We start from the raw sequence: 19,116 nt of genomic DNA, 5'->3' as shown, positions 1-19,116 counted from the left end.
CTCCACCTCTCTAATCTAGTCCACTGTTTACACTCACACACAAGTTGATTTGGTTAAGGTAGGACTCGTGGATCTCTCTTCTCTTATCTCTCTCATGTTTTGGTGTGGTGTGACTTTAGTTAAGACCTTGGAAATGTGATTGTGAATATATTTTCTTTGTTTCACTATTTGTTTGGTTTATTTCCAAACACGTGTTTTGGTCAAGTGCGAGTTGTGGGTTGTGATCGTGTGATTTGGAACCGATATATTATTAACATTATTTTATTGTCTTGTGGGGGCATGGAAGCATGACGTAGAATGTGCTAGAATATTGAATAGCACCGTACATGTTAATAATTGAAAGTTCAAATATGTGTATAAACACCCTTGAACGTTTAGACCCCCAAATAACAACTTAACCAATTTAAGCATTATGTCAAACAACTAGTGTGCGGAAACTTAACATAAGCTATAATATGGAATTGGTAAAAACTATCTAAGCCAAAATAAAATCACAACTCACAGCAGATAATAAAAAGGCAAAGATAAAGAGGAAGGAAGATACAAACACAAAGACAACACGCGATGTGTTATTGAAGAGGAAACCAAAGCCCTCGACGTAAAACCTCTCCGCAGCCCTCCAAGCGGTAAACAATCCACTAGAAAATGTAGTTGGGATACATGGACACCAATAAACCCTCCAAGCCTAATCTACCCAGTGCACCTAAGCCCTCCAAGCTTCTTGCTCCAACGAGGTTGCGCCGAACCTTTTTCTTTTCTAGCTTCCCGGATTCCGCTACTAGACCGTAGCATCAACCAATGAAGATTGGTTCCTTCCTAACTGCTTCCCAGAAATCCAAACAGCTCTCTCACAGTGAAGAATATGGTGAGAACAAGGTTTGGTAAAATGCCTCTCAAGGATTTGACAATGGAGAGGAAGAGAGTTGAGGAATTTGAAGAGACTTTAATGTATAGATTGTGGGTGAATCAATCTTGTTTTTCTTTAGGGTTTCTCTCTCAAAATTCTCTCTGGAAGCTCTCTTACATTTGTGGGTAAAAGGGGTATTTACACTGGAGTGGGAGAGGAATGTGAAACGTCAGGATTTACAAAACAGGGGTGGCTCGCGGCTTGACTAAGTCGCGAGATCCAGTCGCGAGATAACCGTATGGCCAGTTGTCCTGTTTTGTCCTGTAGTGCTCCAGCTAGCATGACTGTTCACCTTCCGGCATGCTTGGCACATGTGCTGCGTCTGGCGGCTTGCAGCCGCGAGTCACCCGCGAGGCCAAGCCGCGAGTCTTTGTTTTCTTGCACACTCTTGAGCAAACTTCATTCTATCTCACTCACTACCCTTACATCAAACCCACCTAAATACAGGGTTACTAAATGCTGAAATACAAGCAAATTTGGCACGGAATAAAGCCAATTAGATGGTTGAATAAATTCAACCTTACAATAATGATCTGTGACCGTTGATTGGAGTGAAAAATTAATTTGTTTGATTTGTCAATTAATGATTAAAAAGGAGTGAAAAATTGAGGCCACTAATTTTACATTAAGGACAAATTATTGTAAATTTACAATTCAGGAAATACATAGTGTTGGTGTCCTAAATTTGAAAATCCTCAAACAAAATTTCAAAAAATCACCACCGATGAAAGTGGTATTAGTTTATTGTAACATGATCTTTAATTGCACCAACAAATATTAGATTGTAATGTTAATTAAGGTGATAAAGTTTGAAAATTCCTCAAACTTTTTTGGGTTTATAATTTGGCCCCCCTAAGTTCGAATCCTAGTTCCGTCCTTGGCTAGTCCTAGTGTGTTACTGCATTTTTGCTAAGTACCACCAAAAAAAAAAAAAAAAAGCAATAACAACCGGTAATAATTTCTTTTGATAATTCAGCAAATAGTTGGAGTACAGAGATTTAAATTCAGAATGTCTCTATTGTAAAAACTTGATTTCTCCTACCCATTTTCTTAAAAAACTGGAGAAGAATGAAATAAATTTAGTAAATAGAAGAATATATATATATATATATATATATATATATATATATATATATAATCACATTAAAATGGAGGGTTGATAAGAATACAAAGATTCTTATGAAATTGAAGTAGTTCTTCGAGGGAACTAGGCCTCCTTAGAATTAAGATATAAGAACAGAGAAAGAGAAACTAAGAGATAGAAGAGGAAGAGAGCAATTTTCTTAACATTTCTGATATGCCTCTTTGCAATGAGCTAAAGCTTCTTACCGTACAATTTCCTTCCCAGATACAATCTGTTACAACAATTATTAACTAACTAATTTATCCTAACTGTCAAGCTTAATACAATGCCAGCTCAGCAGCCAACGCTAACCACTGTAACAAACTACCAGCACTTATCAATTCAGGAGAACAGCTACTATCAACGCACTACTCCTGTTTAGAATTCAAGGGAACCTATTTCACGGTTAAAATTTATTTTATAAATTTGACAGTATACTGAATATCATATTATTTAAAATTTTAAATGAACTAACATTGGATAAATTTTAAATTTGTAATATTTAATCTAAATCGTTAAATTAATCAATTTCAAAATAAAGATTACATTTGGCGTTTATTTGATTTTTTGTGTGATTTACATAGAATTTTTTAAGATCTTTGACTTCTTAAAAATACCGTGTCCATTAATTGTGGTTCTTACAGCATGCCAGAATGGTGTGTCTTCAATCATGCGGTGGAGGATGCTCTTTGTAAGTGACCTTCTCATGGGTAAGGTAAATGTATGCATGGCAAGTGAATGCTGTAAGTGCATGTGCGAACACGAATGTTAAGACATTGGTCACATCATGCATTTTATGATGTTGAGTGAAGTAGTGTTGAAAGTATGGAACCAGATCAAGATGGCGGAATCTCCAAGTTCATGTAGGAGAATGATAAATTAGGTAAGGAATTATCGACAACACATCTGAGAAAACCTTACGTGTGCATTTGAAGGCTTTGGTGAGCTTGTTGAAGGTATGTTTGCATTTCCATGCTCATAAATGACGTGTTTCATTAGTAAGGTTATACCCGTGCTGATGCACTGCTTCCTCAACAGTTAAAATTATAATGGACAAAATTTCCAAAAGGTCCAAAAGTTATGCATTTATAGAGTACACTACAGAGGAGGCTGCTAGTGCAGCACCCAAAGAGATGAATGGCAAGGTAAGTTTTCTTCCATTACGAATCTTCCTTGTATTTTTCTTGTGCTTAATGTTCAAGCGCAGGTTTGTTTTCCTTAAGCTTGGGTTCATAATTGTAGATAAAACAAATATGACACTCTGAGTAAGAGAAAGGGTAATCTCTCTATTTTGTTCCTGGTTCTTGCAGATTATTAATGGCTGGATGATAGTTGTTGATGTTGCCAAGACTAATCCACCAAGATACAGCAGGGGTCGCCCCAGATAGGAATTTTGAGAAGAGAACGATTACTGATCCACTGTCTTCAAGGTCAAGCAAGATATTCAGGCTACAGCTCACAAGGGGTTGGACTATTCTCATACTGCCACCTAAATTTTGTTCAAGGTCAAGCAAGAGGCAAGAGCCTTTATCAGCTCCAGATCTTCAAGTAAAGACGTAGTCGTTCACATTGAGTTTTTTAGTCATTAATATATTATGGAGACTCTCTCATATATATATATATATATAGGCAGAAACTTGTAGTCTGAAATTCTATTATGTTGCGTACTCTTAGAAGGGGGAAATGAAATGCCCTTTACTCGAAGACGAGGAATACACTGGTCTTGATTTTTACTAAAGCATTGATGTAAATATTTTTTTAATCCTGCAACATTGAAATTTGGGAAGATGATATTCCACACTAAAATTGAAGGGAAAAAAAATATTTTAAAACATACATAATTAAAAATAGGGTTAATTTTACTCCCATTCCTTGAGTTTGGGGAGACGATACTCTACTCCAAATTTGAAGGGAAAAAACACTTCCTTTTTTTACATTCGTTTGATCAATTTTTGTTAAATTAATATTAAAAATGCTATGTACTAACTCACCCTTTGCTTAAGACCATGTTTCCAAAATTATCCTCCATTTAAAAATTAAAATCTTTGTTTTAGAATTTAAATTAAAGTACATTTTAAAATTTTAAGTATGACTTTTGTTTTTGTTTTTTTTTTTTTTTTTCTCAATAGGTTATGGAGAGATTTGCCGTAGTAGGTGTTTTGGTACTTAATAAATATCGCATTTTTATTTTAAATTTACCAATTATATTTTTACTAACCATGATTAAACTTTTGTAAAGAGTTTCTTAAGAAAATTTAAAATATTTTATTACTAATATAAATAAAAGGGGTGTTAATTTCTTCAAATTTGAAGAGAGTGGAGTGTAATTACCCAAAAAATAATTATATCAATATTTGAATTTATTGGACTTTATATATATATATATAATATTTGCCTAATCATGCATGTTTAAATATTTTGTGGGGAACAAAGTTTCTCTCCAAATTAGTTTGAAGAGAAACTCTTCAAACTTTTCATATATATTTATATATATATATATATATATATATATATTGTGAATTTTAAAAATTTAACCGTTTAATTTCATGTCCCTTATACTATTAACATGCATATAAAATTTTGTTTAAATTAGATGCTAATTATTATTTGATCAATAAATTTTTTTGTTATGCACAATTTTAGATCACAGAAACTTGAAATTTTAACATTTGTTTATAACATAGCAATTGATCTTTAATCTTCAAAATTTAAAGTTTGTTATAGATATTTTGTAAGCATGAAGGATATAATAAAAACATTCAATCCAACGGTTATATTTTAAAAATTTACACTCAATATAAAGATATATGAGAAGTTTGAAGGCTTTCTCTGGCAAAAATAGGAAACTAATTTCGTTTTCCAAACAATATAATTAGTAGGCCACTTTTTCAAACTATATTACTTACTAGCATCTCAAGCCTAAAAGGCTCGATTTTGGGCTTATAAACAGAGCCTCAGAGGCTCGGTTTTCTTGTTCTGAGGCATCCTGATGTGGCACTTTTTCCACGTGGAAATCAAGTCTTATAGACTTGATTTTCATACCGAGTCTTAGAGACTCGATTTCTGTGGTCAAGGATTCCACGTAGATGCGACATGGAAATCGAGTCTTAGAGACTCGGTTTGCTAAAAGTGAAATTGAGTCTCAAAAACTCGATTTTTAAATTGTGGTCAAAATGTAGGACATGTGGCTGATCATGTCTGGGTCCCTATAGATCTTTTTTTTTTTTTTTTGTCTAGGTCTCTCAGGTCACACATTCAGAGGCTCGGTTTGTCTTCCCCTCTCTCACTCCCTCTTTCTCATACAATCCCAACGCTTAATCAGTTCTTCCCTCTCTCACTCCCCCTTTCACTCTCATACAATCCCAGCACTCACATTGCACATCCTCATGTCATGTAAGGGTCTCACTCTCTAGTTGGTTGTTTAGTGTATATAGTGTTAGTGTATATAGTGTTAAGATATATTTGTATCATGGGTATGTATCATGACTTTTGTTGTTTGGTTTTGATATTTGTCTTTAGTTTTTTTTTTTTTTTTTTGCTTGAGTATGAAATTATAATCATTGACTGTATTTGTTAAGTTTTTATCATGAGTATGTATCATGAATTTCTTTTGTTGTTTGGTTTGATATTTTTCTTTATTTTTTTTTTTTTTGCTTGAGTATGAAAATCATTGAGTATTGTTAGGTTTGATATTTGGGTCTACTCTATTTTCCTAATACTCTGGTTACTTTCAAGCCAATAGCCCAATTTCTACCAACTATTTTGACAAGACCATAAAATTGTTACTTTCTCAAAAAAAAATAATAATAATAATAATAATAAAAAAATAAAATTGTTTGTTTATGTAACCAATGTCGTCTGTAATTTTTTTTTTTGAGACAACCAATGCATATAAATTACTACTAGAGGGTTTTTATTTAACCAAAAATAAATAAATAAAATACTACTAGAGGTTTTCGTCAAAGCAATGCCTTTTTACCAAATAATAATTAAAAAGAATTTCGGAAAGAAGGAAAAAGAAACGATTGGTGCCGAAGGTGATGTTTTATGCTTCCACAATATTGCAAGCCACGAACTTTAATCAAATACCCACAATGTTGCAACTTGCAAGTCACAAACCTTAATCAAACAATAAATCTAGGATAAAACACACAAACGATCCTAAGGTTTAGGCTAGCTAATACTAAGTATTATTAAGACTTTTTAAAAATATCAAATTTTCTCCCTAAGGCTCTATTTGGTTAAAGGATGAAAAATATTAAAAAGATGAAAAAAAATAGATGGATGAAAAACTCAATTATTTAGTTGAGAATAAAAACAGAAAATGTAGTTTATAAATTTATCATGGGTATGTATCATGAATTTCTTTTGTTGTTTGGTTTGATATTTTTCTTTTGTTTTTTTTTTTTTTTTTTTTTTTTTTTGCTTTAGTATGAAAATCATTGAGTATTGTTAGGTTTTTATCATGGGTATGTATCATGAATTTCTTTTGTTGTTTGGTTTGATATTTTTATATATATATTTTTTTTTTTTTGGTTTTTGTTTTTGTTTTTTTTGTTTTTTTTTTTGCTTTAGTTTGAAATCATTGAGTATTTTTAGGTTTTTATCATGGGTATGAATCATGAATTTCTTTTGTTGCTTGGTTTGATATTTGTCTTTAATTTTTTTTGCTTGAGTATGAAATAATGATTAATATATTTAAGATGTATTCTTGGTATATTTGTATTGTTAGGTTTTTAATGATTGTATTGTTGTTTGGTTTGATATTTTATTTATATTTTTGTTAGAGCTAATTTGAAATTTTGTAATGGGGTGAGTTTTGTCTTTAGTTTTTTTTTTGTTTGAGTATGAAATAATAATGATTGTGTGTTTGTATGTGATATGGGGTGAGTATATGCAAATGTGGGGTGACAACTTGTAATTTTTGAACTTTGAGTAGATAGAAAAGGTTTTGCAATTGATGTTAAATGAAAGAGATAAAAATATGTCACTAACATATTATTACACTTGACTCTAATAGGTTCACAATCTCTGAAGAATATTGATATAAATGTATACTACGATGGACCCCTTGTCAATCCGGAGAGATTAACGGATTCCCATTTAGAGGGCCGGGTATCAAATGCTACTACATGATGATACGCCGTAAGTTGAAGACGTTAAATGATTTGAAGAAGAAAATAATGGAAGAATTGAATTTGAACCCTGCTTGTTATGACATACAAATTATTTATCGTTACCCACAAGAAGTCCTTCATGAACGGATAAATTACAGGTATATGGCGATCAAAGAAGACAAACATGTAAAGATCATATTTAATAGGATCCATAAAATGCCCCAAGTAAATGCTGTTAAGTTGTACGTAAGTTCGGAGCCGCTTGCAGAAGCTGATACTGACGAGGTGCAACAAACAACTACATCTTTACAATTTACAGCTTCAAATGATGGATGCACTACAATGGGAGGCTATAAAATGGGAAGTTATATGCTTCCATCTCAAGATTATGTTACCAATACCGGTGAAACACTTCAACCTCAAGAGACACATTTAGGGGAGGAAGACAAAGACGAAGATCATGCTGCAAATAATGGTGAAAATCTTGATGATATGGATGAGTACGAAAAGAGGATTGAGCGAGGCGATTTTGACAGGGATGTGGATGACCATGAACTCATTCCCAATTTTGAAGAGGAAAATATGGAGTACCAGGGTGAAGGTGATGCAGATGATGATATTGGCATCCAGCATGATACAAATACGACCACTGCCTACACACCTCCTGCCGAGTCATTCTACGCAAATATTTGGGAAAATATGGTTGATCCTTCATGTCTTCAAATACCATTTGTTTCTACTTGGGAAAATGGGATGCATTTTAGTAAAGGGTTGACTTTTGCAAATAAAGAGGCGGTAAAGCGTGCATTGATAATATACGTAGCAAAGGATAATAGAAATTTTATTATTCGAAGGTCAACCAAAACTAAATTATGCGCCGCATGCATTGACACCAACTGCAAGTGGTACATTGGGGCATTCATGAAGGCTAAACTTAATGGTTTGTGGATGGTCACGTCTTATGTGGGTCCACACAATTGTATACCCTTTGGCCTACGAAGAGACGGTAAAATGATGGATTCTAATTTTGTTGCATTACAAATTGTGGGAAAATTGCGACAAAATCACACTACTCATATTGATGAGCTCTGGGAGATCATACGTACTAAGTATAATCATGAGCTTTCTTACTATAAGGTATGGGATGCAAAACAAAAGGTAATTGTTAAGATATTTAGGGATTGGGAGGAGTCTTACCAAAGGTTACGAAAGTTGTTGATGGCATACTTGGATTAGGATTCGGGTACCCAGTACAACTATTTCACCATACCTAGGGAACCTGACGCTATGTATTTTGGGCATTCGCTCCATGCATTGCTACACTCAGATATTGCAGGCTAGTGATCAGTATTGATGAGACTCATTTGTATGGTAAATATCGAGAGTTGTTAATGATTGCAATGGCAACTGATGCTAACCAAAAAGTTTTGCCTCTCACCTTTGCTGTTGTGGACTAGTTGGGGGTGGTTTTTAAAGTGTCTCAGGAGTTCGATAAAGCATGTGATACCTGATGAGGGCATTTGCATTATTCTAACCGACATAAAGGTATCAAATGTGCCATTGTAGAATGGCCTAGAGGTGATGACGGAACCTTACAAGTATTTCACCGATATTGCCTTTGATATGTTGCTAGCAACTTCAACACACACTTTGATGACCCGACTCTCAAGGCATTGGCCTTGAAAGTTGGATATACGACTCATGAACCTAAATTTGAGTCCAAAATGCAAACCATTAAGGATGTCAAGATTAATGCACTGAGGAGTGTAGACCCTAATGATCCTCGTATTGCACGCTATATGCCATACACATATCTAATGAGTGAGGATCTGGACAAATGGACCCAATCACATGATGGTGGAAGACGTTACGTGGCAATGACAGCCAATATCTCTGAGTGCTTTAATGGGGTACTTAAAGGTGCCGCAGTTTGCCCATTGCTGCAATGGTTGAGTTCACTTGGTGCAAACTTGTTGCATATTTCCACGATCGACATAAAGAAATTACTTTTGATCTCTCTCAAGGTAAGGTGTGGAGTGAATATGCAATGGGGATCTATACCAAAAATACGGATAAAATTGCAGGACACACTCTGAGGAATTTTAATCATGAAGCACTACAAAAAAAATGACCTATTGCGATGGGCCAAAAAATGCCGCTAAAGCACTAAAAACCGCCGCTATAGGTCCATCTGACCTTTAGCGGCGGGTGATCCTACCACCTTTGCGGAGCCGCTATAGGTCTATTGCAGCGGTAAAAAAATGCGCCGCTATAGATACAACTTTTAGCGGCGGTTTTGGTTTATTGCGGCGGGCATAAAACCGCCGCCATATGATGATAAAATTCATGTAAATTGACTTTTAGCGGTGGGATATGCCCGCCGCTATTGGTGTCCACCTTTAGTGGCAGGATATGTCCGCCGCTATAGGCAATTTAGCAAAATGGGCTAATTGCCCCTTTAGCGGCGGGCTATAAGCGCCGCTATAGGGTTTTATTTAAAACGTAAAAATGTGCACCTATTGCGGCGCTTTTTGACCACCGCTATAGGCTTTTTTTTTTTTTTTCCTTCCCAGTGGGCTTTAAAACTACTATTTTCATAAAAAATGTTGTTTAAACCTGTTACAAATATATTGTTTAGATCTGTTTAAAACCTGTAATAGTTTTAGCTCTACTAACATAATACCATAAATGTAATTAATTAACAACACTACAAATGTCTCCAAATTAATGTAATATTAATATAGAAATATCGATTATCAAATACATAACGTTGTCTATAACCACCATCATAAGCTTAACAAAAAAAGATGTGGTCCTAAGTATAAAACAACCGCTCAAATTAAGCTAATACTATAATCAAATTTCTAAAGTGTTTAAAAATATCCTTCAACACTTGCAAAAAATGCGATTGTTCTTCCGTAGTTCTTTGTACACAAAAAAGTTCTCGAACCCCAAGATAAAACTTATAAGCTGCTTGGTTGATAGGATGCGGCTGACGATTTTTGGAGAGCTAAAGATTGTTGAGCCAAAGGAACATCCTACATACAAAATATGATTACTCAATAAGTGTGCATAAATGGAATAGGATGACAAGAAAATATTGCCAAGGCAAAAAATGGGAATAAGTTAAATGAAGAAATTTATATGCACTCACAACAACAACGAAGTGCTTACAAAGAGAAAAAAATTGACTAAGTCTTTGTTAATATACCTGATTGCATTGGGAAGAACTTTGTTGCATTTGTTGAAACATGCAAGCCATTCTTTGCTTCATTTCTTCGAATTGACTAAGTCTTTCCTTCATTTCGTCAAAACTAGCAAGTTTATCCTCAATAGTAGCCAAGGAAGCCTTCAGTTGTGCAACTTCGTTGTCCCTTGCTTGACTTGAGTGTATTTCAATGTCTGTGAGAGCACTCTTGCTACTTCGACCACTTGGGCTTGAACCAAATCCTAACCCACGAATACAACCTTTGCGCTCCTTACCCATCACTTTGGCAAACACATCATCTGTTGACCATGCAATACTACCACTTGTGTCAGATGACTGCAAATGATTCGAAGAATCATCCAACAAATCCTTCATTTTGTCCTGATATTTGGGTTTGAACAAAACAGAAAAAGTTAGAAATCATATATTTAAAATGACCCCACAACATATATATACATATATATAAGATGAGGCAAGCAACCACCAATATGTACCAGTAACCCTCAAGAGAAAATTGATAATCTACAGGCAACTCACCACATGAACCTCTCCAAAAAAACAAAAGAAGTCTTAAACATCCACTGGGTATGCTGCAATATAACAAAGGAACTAAACATAGAGGCCTCAACTCAGTAAGAATAACATTTCCACAATGAAATGGAGTTTGCTATGTAATCCAACAATCAAATGGCCCCACAATAAAAACTAATGTGTATTGGCTAACATCAATTTGAAATATATCAATTTAAGATTGGAGTTTCTTGTTAGAAAAACATCATCATATGCCAAGTCACTAATGTGCACTGCTACATCTAAGCTTAGATCTTGTCATTTGTTCCTGGACGTGGTTACATCCTAGATGATCCATCTCAGGCTAGTATGATGGTTGGAAAGTAATTCAGAATCCCCTCAAATCATAAGTCTAGTCCTATAAATGTAACTATCTTACAAGTTGAAAAGACTAGAAGAAGAATGTGATTATAATTCCAGGGCTTAAGAAGAAATTTTCGATACAGAGTGAGGGGCAGTGAAATTCACAGCCAATCCAAATCCTTAAAAAAGGAGGAGGGTTTTGGAAGGTTGACGCCAACATAACATTTGGTCACTTCATTACAAATGAAGAGTGATGGGCAATCAACTTTATGCCAGGAATTACTAATGCAACTTTCATACCATGAATACTAAGGAGAAGCAATGAAATATGAAAGGTTTCATGCCACAATATTGTTCCCAAACAACACTAACTTCTCCATCCAATCTACATTTTATACCTCAACATCTCTCTCTAAGTCAATAACTAATTTAAAATTCATCCATTCCCATTACATTATTTTGTGTATTTGTATTTAGGAATTGGAAAAAGACTTTCCTAAAACTATATCATATGAGATACCTTGAGTCATTTGTGGAATTCTTGAAAGTTTTATACCTAAGTCACAACCACCAAGAAATATAAGGGTGCACACATAATGGGCTATAATAAACATATGTTGAAATGCAAGTTTTAGCTATAATAAACATATGTTGAAATGCAAGGTTGACATTAAAACTTGATCTCTGAAATTAAAGTTACACCTTTCATGAAATCATTCTTTAAAAGAAAAAAAAGGGGGGTGTCATATTAATCCCATCATTTCAATCATGAAGGTGAAACATTGATAATAGTATATACTTACCCTTCTTTAATTCAATGACAAAAGAAGGGTATTTATAATCAGGGGTGGAGGGAGGGGGGGGGGGGGGCGAGGGGGGGCACCTACCCCCCTGAACTTTTAAAATTTTTTAACTAATATGACCTGAAATACCATCTTTGCCCCACTACACAAAAAACACAAAAAAAAAAAAAAAAAAAAATCCCAATTAAGTAAATTCACGTTACCTTTCCAGCTTTCCTAGTAGCAGTTGACTTCTACTCCTAATGGTGGTGCAATTCTATATATAAAATCAATGGGCCCCACTTAGTAAAATTTTTTTTTTATTTTTTATTAGAAACTCTGGAATTTTCATTAGAATGAAACAGCATTCATGCTTGATACATCTCTTGAGACTTGCATAGCTATAACGGGTGGGATATCCTCAACCCATACAAGACTATCTAAAACTGTAATGGCATTTTTTGCCATGAGATGGGCAGCCACGTTCCCACTACGGCGAACATGGACTGCATACCAAGTATTGAAGCACCTAAGGTTTTGCTTGGTTCCTTCAATCACCTTTTGGATCGACCAAGGTGGGGGAGTATTGCTTAAGAGGGCTGAGATTACTGTCGATGAGTCACTTTCAAACACAACATCCTTCAACCCCAGGTCCCACACAAGTTGAATCCCCACCTGCATTGCCATAGCTTTAGTTTCCAAGGCCTTAAGAGGAAGCGTCAGCCTTTTACCCATTGCCCCCTTTAGCTGCCCCTCTACATTCCTAATCACTACACCCATACCACAGCAGCCCCTCTCCTTACAAACAGCCCCGTCCACATTGGCTTTATACCAGCCCTGTTTTGGCGGTTTCCAAGAGGGAGTAAATGGTCTAGATGACTTACACCGGGGGGGGGGGGGATTTGCATAATGAAACTCCTTCACATATTCCTCCATATCACGGCAAACTCTATGAGCGGTTTTGCACTGTCCCCCAAACCTGACCGTATTCCTTTGATTCCATAATCCCCATGCCGTGGCCACAAACAGCTCCCAGTCAATATCGGGTTTTCTGTTCCTAACCTCCCACACAACCTCCAAAAACTCCTCCGTTGAGTAAGGCAAGAGAGGTAGCTTGAGTCTTGATTCTCCCCAAACATCAACAGCAAATTTACATCCCCATAGAACGTGTTCAACAAATTCACATTGCCCGAAATAGTCACACCCCACCTCAATATCAACACCCCTTGATTTTAACCGGTGTTTTGTTGGAAGGATATTCCTACATGAGCGCCACATGAACTGTTTCAGTTTGTTTGGGCAGTTTAGGCTCCACACCAGCCTCCATAATGCACACATACGCGTGTTGTCTGAAGTACTTCCCCTATCCGCTTTGTGGTTTTGGGTTTTTAGCCACTTTTGAGCTACCCTATAGGCACTTTTCATTGAGAATATGCCGTTTAAGGTCCATGCCCATATCACAGAATCCTCTACAGGCCGAGGACTTACTGTCATTCCCAGAATCACATCTGCTTCATGAGGCAAGAAAACTCTCCTCACCTTATCTATGTCCCAAGATCTTGTCTCTTTGTCAATGAGACATGCAACCATATCAGATTCAAGAGGGACTTTAGGGCTTACCACCAAGAAAGAATCCGGAGTAGGGATCCATCTATCCTCCCATATCTTCACATTCTCTCCATCACCCACAACCCATCTAGCACCATTCACTACAATATCCTTAGCAGCCATTAGACTTCGCCACACATATGAGGGTATACGGCCTAATTAGGCTTCCTTGAACGTCGAATCAGCAAAGTACTTAGCTTTAAGCACCTTGTGGACTAAGGTATTTGGGTTTTGTTGAATTCGCCACCCTTACTTGGCAAGTAGAGCAAGATTAAACGCTTTGAGATCTCTGAAGCCCATACCCCCTTCCTCTTTGGATGTACAAAGCTTTTCCCATGCAATCCACGCCAACTTCCTTTCTTTTTCTTTTTGCCCCCACCAAAATTTGCTCATCATGGCATTAAAATCCCTACACAATGTGTCTGGTAGTTTAAAGCAACTCATGGTATAGGTAGGAGTTGCTTGAGCTACCGCTTTGATAAGAATCTCTCTACCTACATTTGAGAGCAAACGACCCTTCCATCTGGCTATTTTTCTTCCAACTTAATCTTTGATACGACTAAATGCCTTCCTTTTTCCTTTCCCCACAAGCGGAGGCAGCCCAAGTTACTTCTCATGATGCTGAATAATCTGGGCCCCAAATAATTGTTTCACTTGGGCCTGGACATCCCGGCTTGTATTTTTGCTGAAAAAATAATGAGGTCTTTTCCTTATTCAACTTCTGCCCCGATTCAGCCTCATATTCTTCCAAAACATTAAGAACCCTTTTACCCTCCTCTACTGTCGCTCTACAGAAGATTATGATGTCATCAGCAAAGAAAAGGTGGGAAATTTATGGTGCCCCCCTCCTAACTGAGACCCCCCTGATGTTGCCCTCAATCTATTCCTTTTTCAACCTGGCAGATAGCCCCTTAGTGCACAACAAAAATAAATAGGGAGATATTGGATCACCCTGTCTGAGCCCCCGTGATGGAATAATCTTGCCTTTTGCCTTCCCATTTATTAGGACCGAGTAAGAGACTGCAGAAATGCACATCATCATAAGGGATATCCATCTCTCATGGAAGCCCAACTTCCTCATTATCATCTCCAAGAATTGTCATTCCACTCTGTCATAAGCCTTGCTCATATCGAGCTTCAAGGCCATCAGAGCTTCCCTACCTTTCTTCCTCCCATCAATGCAGTGCATTGTCTCGAAAGCCACTAGCACATTATCAGTTATGAGACGGCCCAGGACAAATGCACTTTGGGACTCATCAATAACCTTAGTAAGAATCCTTTTCAAGCGATTAGCAAGAACCTTAGATACGATTTTGTAAATAACGTTACACAAACTAATAGGTCTATACTCAGAAATTTTACGGGGAGCTTTAGTTTTAGGAATAAGACAAATATAGGTTTCATTCACACCACAAGGCATAACACCAGTATTGAGGATTTCCAGCACATAGTCAATCACATTAGCACCAACAACATCCCAATATTTCTGGTAGAAAATAGGAGACATACCATCTGGGCCTGGAGCCTTTGTTGGATGCATTTAGTGAAGAGCATTCCACACTTCAGAAGCACAGAACTCAGCACACATAGCAGAATTCATATCTGGAGTAACTTTAGGAGTAATGGTACGAACACATGCATCGAAGCTTGAAGGGTTGTTTGACCTGAAGATAGTTTCAAAATAATCTAGGATAATACCCTCCATTGCACCTGGATCCTCTTGCCATGTGCCATTAGAATCCACAAGACCCGTTATGCTATTCCTCCGATGTCTTTGGTTGGCTGTAGCATGAATAAATTTCGTGTTGCGATCACCCCACTTCATCCACAAAGCCCTTGATCTCTGGGCCCACATCACCTCCTCCCTCGACAAAGCTTCATTAATCTCCTTCTTCAGATTTTGAATCTCATCCACTCTATCATGGAGGCTATTTAAGGCTTCAAGGTGTTGGAGCCGCTCCCTTTTCTGCTTTATAGCATGCCCCACTTAGTAAACTTGATAGACTAGACAAAGCTACCTGTAGAATTTTTTTAATGCTCTACCAAGCCGCCTGTAGAAGTCTATTATTAAATGAATTCACCTTATTCAATAAAACTGTGGGTCCCACTTGGTATTGATTAAAAAAAAATAATAATAATAACAACTTTGCTACCCCTACACGGAATAGGAATCAGAACTAGCATAGAACTCTTAAAAAAAAAAAGTATATATAATGCAAACAGAGCATGGCCTCCCATCAAAAAGAAAAAAATTTCTTTTCAAACCAGTCTCTTTCTTTGGATCTCAGAGTTTTTGTGCAGTTTTTAAAAGCATTCAAGTTGGGTTTTTAAGTCACACATTCAAATATTCATAGGTATGTATCTTCTTAATACTTTTGCTTTAATTTATTTGTTTATTTAGTTTTTTAAAGAATTAAATTATATGTTTAAACTGTTTATATTTAGATGAATTGATTTGATGACTTTTAACCATAAATTTATAATTCAAATTATATATTTAAACTATTTGTATTTATAATGATCTCTTAATTTTATTATTCTTAATCATAAATTGTAATTTTTTTTCTTTATTTTAATGATATGACATATATATTTGTAGTTAATTGAGATTATGGAGAATCCTGATCATAATAATGAGTTCGGATCAAATCCTAAACGAACTCGTATCGAAGTGGATGTTGCAAATCTTCCCTCGGATTGTGGTTTAAGAATAAAAATTTCTAACTATCATCCTAATGAAAGAGATCAAATTAGAAGGCATTATCTACAAAATAAAGCTTGTCAACCAGTTAACCATGATTTTCCACAAAGTCAATTTGGCAAAACAAAGCGTCGATTTAATCCAGTGTGGTTCAAAGAATTTCATGGTTGGTAGGAATATAGCATTACCAAAGATGCTGCATATTGTCTATATTGTTATCTATTTCGACTTGATACTGGTGATCAAGGAGGGGGAGACTCATTTGTTACTAAGGGATTCAGAAATTGGAAAAAAAAGGAGAAATTACAGAATCACGTTGGGGATCACAACAATGAACATAATATAGCTCAAAGAAAATGTGAAGCTTTGTTAAACCAGAGACAAAGTATTCAAACAGTTATAAACAAGCAATCAGATGTTGAGAAAAGGGAATATCGGACTCGTTTGAATGCATCAGTGGATTGTATTTGTTTTCTACAACGACAAGGATTAGCATTTCGTGGCCATGATGAATCTAAAGACTCTAATAATCAAGGAAATTTTCTTGAATTATTACGGTTTCTTGCAAATCACAATGAAGAGATTGATCAGGCAGTTCTTGAAAACACTCCTAAAAATCATCAAATGATCTCTCCTGATATCCAAAAAGAAATAGCAAATGCTGCAACCGTTAAGACAATAAATGCTATTATTAAAGATATTGGAGACTCATTATTTGCTATTATAGTTGATGAATCACGTGATATGTCTACTAAAGAACAAATGGCAATTGCTTTGCGCTATGTGGACAAATTAGGACATGTGAATGAGCGCTTTTTAAGCATTACACATGTTAATAATACATCAGCAGTGACACTAAAGAGTGCAATTGAGTAAGTATTTAATAAACATAGCTTAAGCATTAGTAGATTGCGGGGACAAGGCTATGATGGGGCAAGCAACATGCGAGGTGAGTTAAATGAACTAAAAACTCTTATTTTGAAAGATAATCCTTCTGCCTATTATGTCCATTGCTTTGCACATCAGCTTCAACTAACATTAGTTGCAGTAGCAAAAAATCACATCCAAATTGCAACCTTTTTAACTTGGATGCAAAGGTATTCAATATTGTTGGAGCATCATGTAAACGTCGTGACATTCTTCGCGAAAAACGTAATGCTGAAGTTATAGAAGCACTAAAAAATAATGAAATTTCAACTGGTCGTGGCTTGAATCAAGAAATGAGTCTAAAAAGACCTAGAGATACATGTTGGAGTTCTCATTATGGTGCACTTGTTAATCTTATTCACATGTTTTCTTCTATAATTTATGTGACTGAAACTATTATAGAAGATGGTTTAGATTCTGATCAGAAAGCAGAAGCAAATATCTTAATTGGTTTACTCCAGACATTTGAATTCGTATTTGATTTACATTTGATGAAAGGTGTGCTTGGCATAAGTAATGAGTTGTCACAGGCATTACAACAAAAAGATCAAGATATTGTGAATGCTATGAAGTTGGTTGACATTTCAAAGCAACATTTACAAGCCATGAGAGATGATGGGTGGAACACTTTGCTAGAAGAGGTTTCTACATTTTGTACAAAAAATAATATTGATGTTCCTGATATGGATGATTTATATCAACCTCGACCACGACGAAAAGCTCAAAACATGAAAAATTCACATCATTATTAAGTGGAGCTTTTTTATACTGTTATAGATATGCAACTTCAGGAACTTAATAGTCGTTTTGAAAATTCTGAATTATTACTTTGTGTTGCGTGTTTGAACCCAGATAACTTATTTTCAGCATTCAACAAGGAGAAATTGATTCGGCTTGCTCAGTTTTATCCAAGTGATTTTTCAACAGTTCAAGTTTCTTTCTTGGATAACCAACTTGAGACATACATCCATGACATGCGGTCCACTGAAGAGTTTTCAGTACTTAAAGGAATTGGACAGCTTGCTGAAAAGATGGTAGAAATGAATAAGAATGTTTTATATCCATTGGTTTACTCATCAGTGACTTTGACATTGATCTTACCAGTTGCAACAGCTACTGTTGAAAGAGCTTTTTTAGCAATGAACATAATTAAAAATCGATTATGCAATCAAATAAGAGATCAGTGGATGAATGATTGCTTAGTCACATATATTGAGAAAGATATATTCAAAACTATTGATTGTGAAGAAATCATGCAACGGTTTCAAAATATGAAAAATCATCGAGGGCAAATGAGTAAGCTAGATGTGAAAAAATAAATTAATGTTTACATTTTATGTTAGATTATGTATGACAATTACATTATCATAGAGTTGTTTACTTATTTTATTATTAATATTGATTAATTTTTTTACTTCCAATCTTGTCTTTTAATCTTGGCCCCCCCTGATCTAAATTCCTGGCTCCGCCACTTTTTATAATGGTACAATAAAAACACATCTGGCAATAGCCACGGCATAATTAGCTTTGAGCTTACTTCTCTCTTTATAATTCCAAAGCTAGACACAAACTACTGGTCTACACTACTAAGAACCATCAAATTTTACCATCAATCATTAATAACAATTATCATTGAATTCCTATTTTGTTTACCCCCAACTACAATGGAGAAATTACTCACCATTTTCGCTTTCACTACAGGATTAATTGCAGATCCATCTTTACGAGTATGTAGTATTGGATATAATACTGCACGCTCTATAGGACGTCCATCCGTTTTTGCCCACATTATGAATAACATATTTATGTAGTAATAAATATTGGTTCCACATAAACCTTAGGAGAAGTCAAAATCATTTAAAAAATAGTC

At 35.6% G+C, this 19,116-nt stretch overlaps 4 protein-coding genes and 1 long non-coding RNA gene across 5 annotated transcripts; 4 read left to right on the top strand and 1 right to left on the bottom strand.

Annotated features, from left to right (window-relative positions):
• The first annotated feature begins 2,954 nt into the window (after positions 1-2,954).
• Positions 2,955-3,489, top strand: LOC115983705. Its single transcript, XR_004090164.1, has 3 exons — positions 2,955-2,986; positions 3,069-3,175; positions 3,341-3,489. It is a non-coding gene; the product is annotated as an uncharacterized LOC115983705 (long non-coding RNA).
• A 3,673-nt stretch (positions 3,490-7,162) lies between these two features.
• LOC115985265 lies at positions 7,163-8,383 on the top strand. Its single transcript, XM_031108229.1, has one exon. The coding sequence runs from the start codon at positions 7,163-7,165 to the stop codon at positions 8,381-8,383; it is 1,221 nt and encodes a 406-aa protein (XP_030964089.1).
• Positions 8,384-10,094: 1,711 nt separating this feature from the next.
• LOC115984163 lies at positions 10,095-10,730 on the bottom strand. The gene is made up of 2 exons (XM_031107088.1): positions 10,359-10,730; positions 10,095-10,185 (listed from the first exon to the last, which is right to left on the bottom strand). Exons 1-2 carry the CDS (start codon positions 10,728-10,730, stop codon positions 10,111-10,113), a joined length of 447 nt encoding a protein of 148 aa, XP_030962948.1. The 3' UTR covers positions 10,095-10,110.
• A 5,499-nt stretch (positions 10,731-16,229) lies between these two features.
• Positions 16,230-17,195, top strand: LOC115985264 (zinc finger MYM-type protein 1-like). The gene is made up of 2 exons (XM_031108227.1): positions 16,230-16,485; positions 16,567-17,195. Exons 1-2 carry the CDS (start codon positions 16,230-16,232, stop codon positions 17,193-17,195), a joined length of 885 nt encoding a protein of 294 aa, XP_030964087.1.
• Positions 17,196-17,261: 66 nt separating this feature from the next.
• LOC115985263 lies at positions 17,262-18,565 on the top strand. Its single transcript, XM_031108226.1, has 3 exons — positions 17,262-17,268; positions 17,346-17,887; positions 18,038-18,565. The coding sequence occupies exons 1-3, from the start codon at positions 17,262-17,264 to the stop codon at positions 18,563-18,565; spliced, it is 1,077 nt and encodes a 358-aa protein (XP_030964086.1).
• Positions 18,566-19,116: the final 551 nt, after the last annotated feature.

The sequence above is a fragment of the Quercus lobata genome, chromosome 4 (assembly GCF_001633185.2).
Source record: "Quercus lobata isolate SW786 chromosome 4, ValleyOak3.0 Primary Assembly, whole genome shotgun sequence".
Classification (NCBI taxonomy): domain Eukaryota; kingdom Viridiplantae; phylum Streptophyta; class Magnoliopsida; order Fagales; family Fagaceae; genus Quercus; species Quercus lobata.
Note: the sequence above shows the minus strand (reverse complement) of the source record. Positions and strands in the feature narration are given on the sequence as shown.

Bases quoted from the DNA above. Each gene is read 5' to 3' on its own strand.
- LOC115985265 (XM_031108229.1), top strand. From the start codon at position 7,163: ATGATGATACGCCGTAAGTTGAAGACGTTAAATGATTTGAAGAAGAAA.
- LOC115984163 (XM_031107088.1), bottom strand. From the start codon at position 10,730: ATGAAGGATTTGTTGGATGATTCTTCGAATCATTTGCAGTCATCTGAC. The intron at 10,186-10,358 runs GTATATTAACAA...TTTTGTATGTAG, and splicing joins GTTCTTCCCAATGCAATCAG to GATGTTCCTTTGGCTCAACA.
- LOC115985264 (XM_031108227.1), top strand. From the start codon at position 16,230: ATGGAGAATCCTGATCATAATAATGAGTTCGGATCAAATCCTAAACGA. The intron at 16,486-16,566 runs GTTGGTAGGAAT...CTGGTGATCAAG, and splicing joins GTGGTTCAAAGAATTTCATG to GAGGGGGAGACTCATTTGTT.
- LOC115985263 (XM_031108226.1), top strand. The intron at 17,888-18,037 runs GTTTCTACATTT...ATGCAACTTCAG, and splicing joins GGAACACTTTGCTAGAAGAG to GAACTTAATAGTCGTTTTGA.